General features: G+C 48.1%; 1 protein-coding gene across 2 annotated transcripts; it reads left to right on the top strand.

Annotated features, from left to right (window-relative positions):
- The first annotated feature begins 2622 nt into the window (after positions 1–2622).
- Positions 2623–11909, top strand: LOC116817622 (cathepsin S-like). 2 transcript variants are annotated; one of them, XM_032767931.2, is made up of 8 exons: positions 2623–2803; positions 3775–3915; positions 4081–4203; positions 5572–5721; positions 5802–6026; positions 7743–7908; positions 10164–10266; positions 10508–11909. In XM_032767931.2, the coding sequence occupies exons 2-8, from the start codon at positions 3784–3786 to the stop codon at positions 10605–10607; spliced, it is 999 nt and encodes a 332-aa protein (XP_032623822.1). In that variant the 5' UTR covers positions 2623–2803; positions 3775–3783; the 3' UTR covers positions 10608–11909. The 2 variants fall into 2 exon arrangements, with proteins under 2 accessions (XP_032623822.1, XP_032623823.1); XM_032767932.2 differs by lacking the exon at positions 2623–2803 and having other exon boundaries at positions 3534–3915.
- The last annotated feature ends 322 nt before the right edge of the window (positions 11910–12231 follow it).

Here is a 12231-nt window from a genome sequence, read left to right as displayed (position 1 = left end):
ACGATCACTGGTGGGACAGGAGAGAGAAATCACATCTTTGTGAAAATGTAACCATTTGGGGAGCTTGTCCCCAGTTACTTCTTTATCTTTATGATTTGGAACAACCACCAAAGCATTTCTTTCCCTGGGCTAAATTTGCAGTTGTACTTGGGTGGTTCGATGAGGCTGTCTTGTGTCACTGCTTCCCCTCGTTTGGGGAGAGCGCCAGGTGAGACACTGATGGATCTTGGGCAGCCCCAGTTGGTAGGCAGTGTCTGACTCTACTGTTTGTTACCTGAAGTTTTGTGAAATTCACCCTGTGCAGCTGGGGTGATCAAGTGCCCAGTTTTTGACTGGAAAGTCCAGTTGAAAGGGGACCAGACAGTGTCCAGTCAGATTTACTGACTGGACATTCAACATTACTGCAGATGTAATGTTACTGACTAGACTTCAACGACATTCAATGTTAATGTGGGCGAGGAAGGCGAGGATGTGCTGGGTCATCATCCGCACCAGCCTCTACTCAGCTGGAGCCACCTCCTACCTTCGTTGGTTGGCTGGAGCTCCCAACCACGGCTCCACATGCGAGTCCCTCCTGACCTGGGGGGCGGGGGGTGGAAGGGTAAAAGCAGTGAGCAACAGCAGGAGTGGGGGGAAGAGGAGTGGATGGGCAGGGCCTTAGGGGAAGAGATGGGGTTTTTGGGGGAAATAGGTGGAGCAGGGGAGGTTCTGCCACTCCTGCTGGAGCGTCTGGTTTTTAAATATTACCTAGTTGGCAACCCTACTCACATCCCACCTAAGCCCTCAGAAAAGATGGGGTGCCTCAGCTCCCACTACCCCAGCATTGGATCCCCTCCACTGCTCCATCTCACCAGTTCCCTCTCTCCTTTGCCTTCCAGAGTGAAGTGGTGAAAGGGAGCGGTGGAGAGGGGGGGCTGAAAGGCAGGAAGAAAGCAGAGGAAATAAATGGATGATGAAGTAGATGGAATGGGGGGGATGTAGAGCAAGAAGCGGGAGGTCTGGGTGAGTGGGGGCTGTGCTCATAGATTTTAATCTTCATTTCCGTCAGCCATTGAATGATGGGGTGGAGAATTGCTGTGCCCACCCACTGAGAGCAGGGGTCCCCTGGGGAGGGATGCCATCTCCTGGGAACAGGTGCCTGCAAGGTTGGTACAGTAGTCACCTAGCATGTTGGTGGTATAGCAGTGGGGAGGAACAGGTTAAACCAGTCCTGACCCCCAGGCCGTCTCATTTGGGACAGGGTTAAGCGCAGTTCTGCTCCCCTTTATTCATACCATAATGACAACACACTGATAACAGCATTTCCCCACCCTGCATTCAGTACTAAAGTGATTTGTAACCCAACACCAGCAAAAGTTGATTATTTTGAGCAACACTGTTCTATCTGCTGGATATCTAAGCAGAGTAGATTTCTTCAGGTAAATACAGGTTGCTCCCGAAGTGTCTCCCCAGCATTCATTCAGACCCTGATTACATCTGTAACCCTTCAGAGGATGGAGTAGGCAAATAAATATTCATCCTTGCAAGCTTGTCATTGCCACGCAGTCTGTATTCCAAGGGTTATTCATAATAGGCATGATGCTTATTTACAGCAGCTGAAGATCTGGCCTGATTTGCACTGCTATGGAGCATTTCATCTGTGGATCTCAGGGTCCATCTCAGCACCCACAGACCCGGATTAATCTTTTGTGGGCCACGGTGCCAGGACCACAGCCTCCCTGCTGACCTGCTCTGTCCACATTGATGTCCTGCCCCACTCAGCCTTTTCCGCCAGAGGCTGTGTCTGCACTCCACCCCAAGGCCCCACTCACACTTGGCCTCTTCCCTTCCAAGGGCCCGTCTGCCGTTTGAATGGGGTGAGGGGGCAGAGAGGAGCATCCGCTGGCAAAAACAAAAGTCAGGGGCTGTGGTTGGGATTATGCCTCATTAGCATATTCAAAGTGCCAATATCCATATGCTAATATGCACCTAAAGGGCATTTCAGTTCAGCCCTGTGCACCCAGGAAAGTGCATGGGTGCCTCTGAACATCCCACTCAATGCCGGCTGCTCAGGCAGTTGAGGTTAAACCAAACACCGGCTTAGAGAACACGCTGGGTGCCCAAATGCCAATGAAGCAGGCACCGGACTGAGACTCAGGAGATGTAGGTTCTAGTCTCTGCACTAGCACTGCCCTGCTGGGTGACCTTAAGTAAATTGCTTCCCTGATCTGTGGCTCAGTTTCCCCCTGACCTTTGTTTGTCTTGTTTATTTAGCTTGTTAGCTCAGGGAGGCAGGCTCTGTCTCTCCCTCTGTGTTCATGCAGAACCCTGCACAACAGGGCCCTGATCTCAGCTGTGATCTTTAGGTTTTACCATAAAACTGATGATCACTTAAACCCCAAAAGGGAGGTCCCAGCAACTGTTTGCACCTGTCTGAGCTTTTGAAAATGTTGACCCTATTAGTTTATTTTTTAACTCTCCAAATCATGTGCTGTAGGGTCTGGGAAGGGAAGGAAAAACACCTGATTTTAGTGGTCTGGGGCTGGGGATTGAAAATCAGCCTGCAGCCATAGTGAACATCCCTAGTTTGATACAGTCACAGTAAAAGTGAAAGCAGAGGTCCTGTCATTTCCTCATTCACAGTCCCATGTGATGAGCCTGGCAGGGCAAATCGAACTCCTTCTTGGCATTCAGTCAGAGCAGGAACGGTGTTAGGGTTCACTCAGCCGCCAGCCTTGGGAGGAGAATTCACGGGAATTCTTGCTGCCTGCTGATCAGTTCAGGATTCCTGCCTAGAAATCTCCACCAGGCGAACTCCCGTCAGGTATGTTTGGCTTTTTCTTTTTCCCCTTGTACTTTAAATCTCCTCTTTGTTGTGTTTGAAACTATGTGTTTGAGGAAGTAAAATCAAGAAATGGCGTTTTGTATTTTGCTTGTAGAGAGTTTGCATCTGCAGACACCCATGTGTATCAGTCTTGTCTTTCTAACCACATATAAACCTCTCTCTCTTCCAATAACTCCCTCTAGCTATCTATTCAACACACGCTCTCTCTTTCAGTCGCCATGCACCCTCTCTATCTATTCTCATACACCCTTTCTGTCTTTCTAGCCCCATACAAACCTCCATCTTCCTTTCTAGGCTGGAGTGTTCAAAGGAACTTAGGTGAGAGTCAATGGGATTTGGGTGCCTATCTCCCTTGAAAATCACTTGGGCTCCTTTGAAAATCCAAGCCCTCTTCACCTAAATCTCTCTGGGCCAGATCCTCAGCTGGTGTAAACCAGCTTTGCTCTAGTGACCACAGTGGAGTGACACCAGTTTACGCCACCTAGGGATCAAACTCATTGACCTCAGTGAAGCTACATCAATTCCCACCCCAGCTGGGAATGTCTCCAACTTTCGCTAGCTCTATCCCTCCCTCCCCGCTGGATCACCTTATCCCAGGCTCTGATGCCCATGTCCAGGTCCAAGATCCGTTCAGGAGCTGTAGAAGTAGCCGGGTGATTTTATCCATTGATCCAGCTCTGTTTTCCTTTCAATTGTGTTGTCGTATGGGGTTCCAGGAAGCCCCTTCACCTGCCCCCTCGCCCCCAAGGTACAAGCTGCCAGATGGCTCAGTGTGAGAGCTGCTGCAGGATCACTGTTTCCTTCTTGACACTTTGCTCATGGCAGAGAGAGTGGAGAAATCTCAGCAAGTCAGTGCTGGATCTTTTGCACCATCACTGAGTGGAGGAAATGGAGACACTTGACTTAACCACGCAGATATTATCTTTCACCAGCCTTCTCTCTCCCCCCAGCTGGGCAGAATGAAGCTGTTGGCTTGTATCGTCTTGGCCTCTCTTGCTGCTGCTGCTACTGCACATCTACACTCAGACCCGACGCTGGATAACCACTGGGAGCTCTGGAAGAAAACCTATGGCAAGCAATACAGCCACAAGGTAGGCTCTGTGTGGCTGTGGGGTTAAAGTGGGGGAGGGGGATTTCTGTCACCATCTCCCCTCAGGGCAGCAGGTATCTAGCTGTAGAACTATAACTCATTTATACCGGAGATGTTTTCCTCCTGGCTACTGCATAGTAACATGGGGGCTGTGCTTTGGTTCCAGAAAGAGGAAGGGGAACGGCGCGTGACCTGGGAAAAGAACCTCAAGCTCGTTATGCTGCATAACCTCGAGCACTCACTGGGCCTGCATTCCTATGAGCTGGGCATGAACCACCTGGCAGACATGGTAAGTTAAAAAAAAAATCGCTACAGACCAAGTGACTGGGCATCTGGGAATTATCTGTATTTCCCTGGGGGTGCTGTGGCCAGAGAATGTAACTGAATCAGGGACAGAATAAGCTCCAGCCAGTCCAAGGCCACTATGAGCCATGCAGAGGTAGGCCCACAAACCACAGCACCCCTGTGCGTCCTCCAGCAGCAGCTTACCCCGTCACTGCTTCCGAGAGCTGTGCAAATCTTTATTCTACTTGCTTGGGTTGGGGGTGTGTGTGGGAAATCTGCCATCGGGGTGTGGGGGTAGTCCTGATTTTTTAAGTGCAGGTACTGCACCCCCTGCTAGCCTGCTGCTGGTTAGGCCCCCTCCCCGCAGCATATTTCTGTATCAAATAGCATCCTCCAAGCAGAGTGACCTCCCACCCTGCTTCTCTGCCTTACTGTATCTGCCACCTTCCCTTACTCCCATGAGAAATGTCGCATGTGAAACAACACACAACCTGTCTGCTACACCATTGTAGGGTGATCAGATGTCCTGATTTTATAGGGACAGTCCTGATTTTTGAGTCTTTTTCTTATACAGGCTTAAATTCTTGGGCAATCTGATCCCCTCCCCACTACATTGGTGCTTTAAGGAAAACACCAGATATTGTGACACTCTCAATAAAATCAAGAGACTTGGCAATGCTCATGCTCCTGGGTAGAGCTATGTGAAGAAGAGATTTTTTTTTGGTTTGGTGGCTGAAAAATCAATCAATCAACAGTTAGTTTCAGGTGGACCTGAAATGGCAAAGGCGAAATGAAAAAAAGATGAAAACAATGCATTTAAGGTTGGACAACACAATTTGTTTAGTTTTCTAGATTATTTTACCTTTTTTTAAAAAATAAATAAATGAAATGGAAGTAAAATTTGAACTGAAAAGTCATTTTGAATCCAAACATTTGGACTAGTTTTGAAATTTTTTTTCCCCAGCTGAAACAATTTTTCAAATTCAAGGTGAGTTCACACAATGTTCCAGTCGACCCAAATATGCATTTTTCAGATAGAAAACATTTGTTTTGTTTGAAAACTTTCCGACAGCGCTAGTCCTGGGTTCTATCCCCAGCAGTGTCCTAGGGGAGGAGGATTAGCATGTGGAGAATCACAGAATCCAGAGTTCCTGGCAAACAAAGCTACAGAATATGCTATTGTGTCAGCCCGGATGATCCCCAGAATTCAGGCATGCTCATATTTTTCACTGCATAAAGGAAAACATAGTATCAATGAACACGAGTTGAACCTGAACCACAGAGTTTGTATCTGCATGTCCCCAGTGTTCGGGGCCAGTCTGTACATCAAAGAGGATGTCAGTCTGAAGGGTGTGTGTGTTCTTTTAACTAGACCAGCGAGGAAGTGGCTGCTTTGTTAACTGGAGTGAAAATTCCCCACCGACCTGATCGGAATTCCACCTACAGGCCTCGCCCTGGCAGCAAAGTGCCTGACTCCATGGACTGGAGAGACAAGGGATGTGTTACGGATGTGAAAAATCAGGTGGGAGGCTCAATCTGTTCCCCTCCTGACATGGGTGCTCATAACAGCAGTGGTTGAGCGCATCTCTCTGGCTTTTTCAGGGGGCCTGTGGGGCCTGCTGGGCTTTCAGTGCTGTCGGTGCCCTAGAAGCCCAGGTGAAACTTAAAACTGGAAACCTGGTGTCTCTCAGCGCACAGAACCTAGTTGACTGTTCCATTATGTACGGGAACCATGGCTGCAGCGGCGGACTTATGAACCAAGCCTTCCAGTACATCATTGATAATAACGGCATTGATTCAGACACTTCCTATCCGTACACAGCTCAGGTGGGTATCCAAGTTTCAAACAGACACGGAGACAGTCTGTCTACACTGCACACTAAGCCTGGGTTCTGACTCAGGTTTAAGCCCAGGCTCCCCTTCCATCCACACACACATCAGCCTGACTCAGGTCAGCAAGCACTCAGGCCCCAGGTCCTACGACACTGTTAGAGGGATGGGTCAGAGTCCGAGTCCTGCTGACTTGGGTCCAAGCCTTGTCATTTTGCAGAGTGGACGCAACAAAAGCTGCAGACCCAAGACAGCAGGTCTGTGCAGGGCAGTATGGACACATTAGCACAGCTGTGAGACCTGGGCCCAGCAACTGTAAAGCCAGGTTTACAGTGCAGTGTGGATGCTCAAGGTGGGCTTGGAAACACTGACACCTGGTCTACACTGGGGGGGTGGTGGTCAATGTAAGATACACAACTTCAACTACGGGAATACCGTAGCTGAAGTTGAATGTCTTATTCCGACTTGCCTCCCATCCTCACCGCACGGGATCATCGTCCGCGGCTCCCCCGCTGACTCCGCTACCGCCGCTTGCTCTGGTGGAGTTCCGGAGTCGACATGGAGCACGTTCGGGGATCGCTATATCGCGTCTAGATGAGATGCGATATATCGATCCCTGGTAAATCGATCACTACCCGCCGGTACGGCGGGTAGTCTGGATGTACCCTGAGTCTACAAGCCCGGGTCCCACAAACCCAGGTTTACAATGCAGTGTAGACATCCCCCAAAACACAGAGGCTCCATAGTCCTTTTCTTAGTCCGTTGCTGGCATCTCTTCTTGCGAGTGTGTAGCATTCTATTCTTTGTGGCCTGTTCTACTGTGTCTTCCTGCGCTGTTTGTGTCAGCACAAAGAACAAGAGAAGAGGTCTGCAGGCAGTGCTTAGAGCAATGGAACTTGGAGTCAGGATTCCTGGTGTCTAATCCCAATTCTGGGTGGGACGTGGAGTCTAGCGGCTAGAGCATAGGGACTTGTACTCAGGTCACTTGGGTTGTAATCTTAGCTCTGTTTGTTCTTCAGTCTTCTCTGTGAAGCCCAGCTAATGACACTTTCCTCTATCATAGAGGCATGGAGGCTCATAAATCCATAGATGAAATATGTGCCGCAAATTTTCATGGATGACTGAATCCTCATATTTCTTCTTATCTGAGTGATGGGAAAGGAGAGATATTAACATTGGGACATCTCAATTAGAGCTGGGAAAAAAATATTTGACACTAAATTGGCTAAAAATGCTCTTTTCAGGACACCAAATCTATTTGTGAATTTTACCTAAATTTGGCAAATACTTTTGGCCCAACCCGTCACCTGATATTTTCCCCCAGGAAATATCAAAAGGAACCATTTTGACAGCTCATTTGAAAATGAAATGACATTTAAAATGTTTCATTTGAACCAAATGAATTTTTTTCGATTTTTCGTTTCAGAAAAAAAAAACGGAATTTTAATTTGAAACAAAGCAGTGGATTTTTTTAGGTTTTTGTTTTGTTTTGTTCTGTTTGTTTTTCTGGGTAAGTCACTGAACTGAAAAATCAATCGTCCCTCAGCTCTGATCTCGATGGCTGGAGGCAGAAGGAATGCTCCAGAGGGAGCAGCAGTGATCTAAGAAATGTGAGGGATTCAGACAAAGGAGGGGAATAGAAGGGAAATAAAAACAGATGTTCATGCCAGAGGCTGAAATGTCCCTGTTTCATCTGCTCTTTGCCCCTGCCAGAATGGAACGTGTCACTATAACCCTGCCACGCGAGCCGCCACCTGCTCCAAGTTTGTTGCGCTCCCATATGCCGATGAAGCAGCCCTGAAGGATGCCGTAGCCAATATTGGACCTGTGTCCGTCGCCATAGATGCAAAACAGCCTTCATTTTTCCTGTACAGATCAGGTACATTCTCTAAGCTAGAACACCTTGCGTCCGGTGCTGTACATAGTTTGAAGCAGTGATTCCTTTACCTCCTGTGGACTGTCTCTTTAAATTGAAAGAAGAATGTGGAGGAAGTTGCCATTTGTTCTGCAGCATGTTACTGTGCTTTTCCCATGGAAACCTGGCTTTTGTTTTCTTTTTTTTCCCTGGAATCTTTTGGTCCCTCAATAAATGACAGTAATTATAAAACAAAAGCCCCAGGCAGCTGAAAGCACATTTTGCTGTTTGTGAGTGACACCATCATGTAACTCCTTGGTTCACAGGTACTGACTTTTATTTTTCCCCAGGGGTGCTCCATCCCTGCCCTCCCTCTGCCCCTTCCCCTGATGCCTCACCCTCGCTCTACCTCTTCTTACTCCCCGCTCCAACCTCTCCCCCGAGACCCCATCCTGCTCACTGCTCTCTGCCCTTCCCAAGCGCCTCCCCTAGCTGCCGAACAGCTGATCTTTGGTGCCTCCAAACAGCTGATTAGTGGCACCTTTGGTGGTGCCACCCATCATCTGTGGCTGGTGAGTGCTGAGCACCCAGTATTTTTTTTTCAAAGGGTGCTCCAGTCCCCCTAGCATCTGGCCACAGGATAAAAGCCTACTACTGCTAGAAGCTAATGTCTCTTGTCTTATCCATAGGATATGTCTATACTGCATACAGGTGGTGGTGGTGTGTAGGGTAGGTGTAGCTACACATAGCAGTGAAAAGCAGCCTGTGTCCGCACTGCACTGCATAGCTACGCACAGCAGTGGAAGGTTCTGGCGCTGGAGGCAGTGGGAGCTTTCAGAGTTTTTCCCCACTACCTCCCATTGCTGGAGTCTTTCCCTGTGGCAGAAAAAAGCCACAACAGCGGGGTGGTAGCGATATATGACACTGCTAAAAATAGCAGTGCATGTGGGGGAGGCCCTGGTTGGGCCTATAGAGAGCCATGTAGGGCATATACCCTAAGGCTTCAGGTGTGTCTTTACTCCCCTAAGCCATCTATACTGCTGTTTATTCCTGTGTGGGGTGTGTGTGTGGAGTTTATATAGTCTATACGCTGCCATAAGGAGTGTGCAGTGTGGACATACCTTTAGATTGGAAGCTCTTTGGGGCAGGGACGATCTTTTTGTTCGGGGTTTTGTACAGCACCTAGCGACATGGGGCCCTGGTCTATGTCTGGGGCTGGCAGGTGCTACTGTGACACAGATTAAAGGTGGTTCAAGAGCTAAAGACCCCAGATTCAATTCCTGCTGATGTCTTAATGTGTGACATTAAAACAGCATCCCAGTTTGGACCCTTCACTCATGTTAATGTAATGCCAGTGCGCCAGGGTGAGCAGCAAGGGGCGAACGTGGGACTTCTGAATCGTAACGCATGAGCCTTTCCTGCTTTCTCTGAAAGACCCAGCCTCTTCTAACCAAGGCTGTGGCAGGCTCATCAACCTTTCTGTGGCCCAGGCACCATTTGAGGGGGACAAAACGCCCCACCAAGTGGGCGTGGCTTACATTAACCTGTGCTTTTTTTTTAATTAATTTTGACTGCTGCACCAAACTTAGCCCAGGATGGCTCAAAAATGGCCTTTCAGCCCAGTTCTGGGGTTGACGTGTCTCCTGGTGTAATTTAGGCAGCCTTGGATGTTGCATATGGCAAGCTCCCAAACACCACACAGAATTGCAGTAGACCTTAACCCTGGCTGGCATGACCCCAAGGCCAGAGCTTTCAGAATGGGGCCTCCTAAAACAGTTTGTGGCTGTCTTACTCCTGTGCTGGGGGCTTTTGGGGGAACACTCTGGATTTGGGGCTTTTAAGGGAACACTCTGAGGGGACCATAGTGGGAGGAAGCTTCCCTCCTGGTGTTTATGGGAGTTGGGATATTGAAATAACTCACGGGATGGGTGGGGTAATGGAGTCTTTCAGTGACTTTACAGGCCATGGAAATTAAACTTCCCAGTGGACAGTGTGCTGGACTGGGTCTTAGGAGAGCTGGGTTCTATTCTGAGGGCAAGTCACTGCCTGCTCTGTGCCTCAGTTTCCCCATTTGCACAATGGAGATAATTAGACTGACCTGCTTTGTGGTCTACTAATGAAAAGAGTGAGGGATTGTTATTATTAGCCCCCCTACAGGGAACCAGATTAGAGGCATGTTGGTAACATGTGGGTGCTGTTGCTCACAACAACTTTACTGAGCAGAGAAATCTCTGCTGGCTTTTCTCCCTCTCACGTGATTGCGCATTCTTTCCTTCCAGGAGTCTACGATGATCCACGGTGCACTGGTGACGTCAATCATGGGGTTCTAGTTATTGGCTATGGCACCCTGGATGGGAAGGACTTTTGGCTTGTGAAAAACAGGTAAAAGAAAATCCATCACTGAGCTGTATTTATCTATAGACTAACGTGCTCCTGGGATATGCGTGGGGCATGAGTAAGCTGTGTAGAACTGTGCATGTATGTGTCTGTACTAGTGTGAGTTGGATGCACTTTGTTAAACAGCTTGAAACACATGAGAAAATGGGGGAGGGAAACCCTGCCTATAAAGAAAGGTGTTTTAGTCTCTTAATGTTTAATTCTGTGTTTTTTCTCCTTCCAACAGCTGGGGTGAATATTTTGGTGACAAAGGGTACATTCGAATGTCCAGGAACAATGGGAACCTCTGTGGGATTGCCAGCTATGGTTCTTATCCAGAAATATAGAGGGACGCTCTGCTTCAGAATGAACTCTGGAGATGTGGTCTTTTAAACTACTAATCTTAGCCTTGCTGTAATCTAACTGCTCTGTTTGAGGACAATGTATGGGCTCTAATGGCAAAATCCTCTCATCAGATCCATCTGACGGATCTGAGATAAGCAGCTGAAATGATGAATGATCTTGATTGGTCTGGTCCAGAATTTGGGCACTTTTAGCTCACTCTCCCTATCCCGCAGGGGTGTTTGTAATTGATTAATGTCTATACATTGCTTTGTGCATGTGAAGTGCTATTTCAGTGCCAAGTATTGTCAGTGACGCTGTCTCAAAATGTGTTGGAGTGAAGGCCGTGTCATCTGGATAATGCTAGTCCATGCGGTAGAGTTGCCGAAGCCACGTCAGAGGTGCAGAGGCGAAGTAGATGGATCAACACATCCCTAGCCACATGTATCGATTTTCCACAGTACAAGTCACAGAGCAATCATTAGCAACCCAGGAGATCAAGCAAACTATGGACATTTCTTCCGGGGGGGAACGTGTTTTTCATGGCTACATAAAATTGGATTGGTATCTTGCAATGCTGCTCCCATAAGTCTTATGTGAAGACATCAGCAACCATGTTGCTTACTCCAGCAGTCAGAAATGACCTGATATCGCCTTGTGCCACGGAGAAGCCCAGCCACAGAACAAAGTGCTGCTGCTGTTATACAATGTGAGCTACAAAGTGAGGTCAGCCTTTGCCACCTGCAGCGCTTGGACCAAGGACACAGTGCAGAGATGAAAGGCCTGATTTTCTCTTCCACTGCACAGCCATTTACCCCTGTGCAAAGTAGGTGTATAATGTTGCTCAGTCAGAATAGCAGCAGTTTTCAGTCGAGGTATACGTGACTGCACATGATGCACAGTACCAGGGGGTCAGGCCCAAAGGCTGTAAATGTAGCTGCAGGTATGGGACAAGCGACTAAATGAGCAAGAATGCAGGGAATCCACACCCCCAGCTGCAAGTGCCAGCACAGCACTGGGAATCACATCTGCTGCCCTGCTCTACTCCACAGGCTGCGGGGGAAGCCTTGCTTCTGGATCTGACCTACTTCGGAATAGGATTTGCAGACACCTATTGACCGAATCCTTGTGGGATACAGTTTCAGAGTGAGGTCACGCATCTCTACAGCACATGAAATGCATTGTCTTCTCTCCAATTCAGCGGTGAGGTTGCTATGATGATCCAGGTCTAATCTCACCTGTAAACAATGCATGTAATAGAAATTACACATCCTCTTGCAACAGTAAAAAATATATATTCAATTGTCTGAGAGATTTAGGCTCAGTCTGTTCAGCTGGACCAGGTGTGGGATACTTAGTGAGCAACAGATATTCAAAGCCACCCTTATTACAGATAAAACAAACTCTCAGGCCTTGATGCTTCAAAATCTGATTCATGAGGGTGGAGCCCCGAATCTTTGCAAAGCCCCAACAGGGCTCCATATGGGCCTAGGAGTCCATTTGAATTAATCAGGTTACAATGTCAGGGCTTTAGTTCATCAAAGGGAAGCCGGCAAAAATGTGGGATCCATCAGTGTGTTGGAGGGCCACGTACAAAAATGATCATTGGTGGGACAGGAGAGAGAAATC

Source organism: Chelonoidis abingdonii, chromosome 11 (assembly GCF_003597395.2).
Source record: "Chelonoidis abingdonii isolate Lonesome George chromosome 11, CheloAbing_2.0, whole genome shotgun sequence".
NCBI classification, from domain to species: Eukaryota; Metazoa; Chordata; order Testudines; family Testudinidae; genus Chelonoidis; species Chelonoidis abingdonii.
Note: the sequence above shows the minus strand (reverse complement) of the source record. Positions and strands in the feature narration are given on the sequence as shown.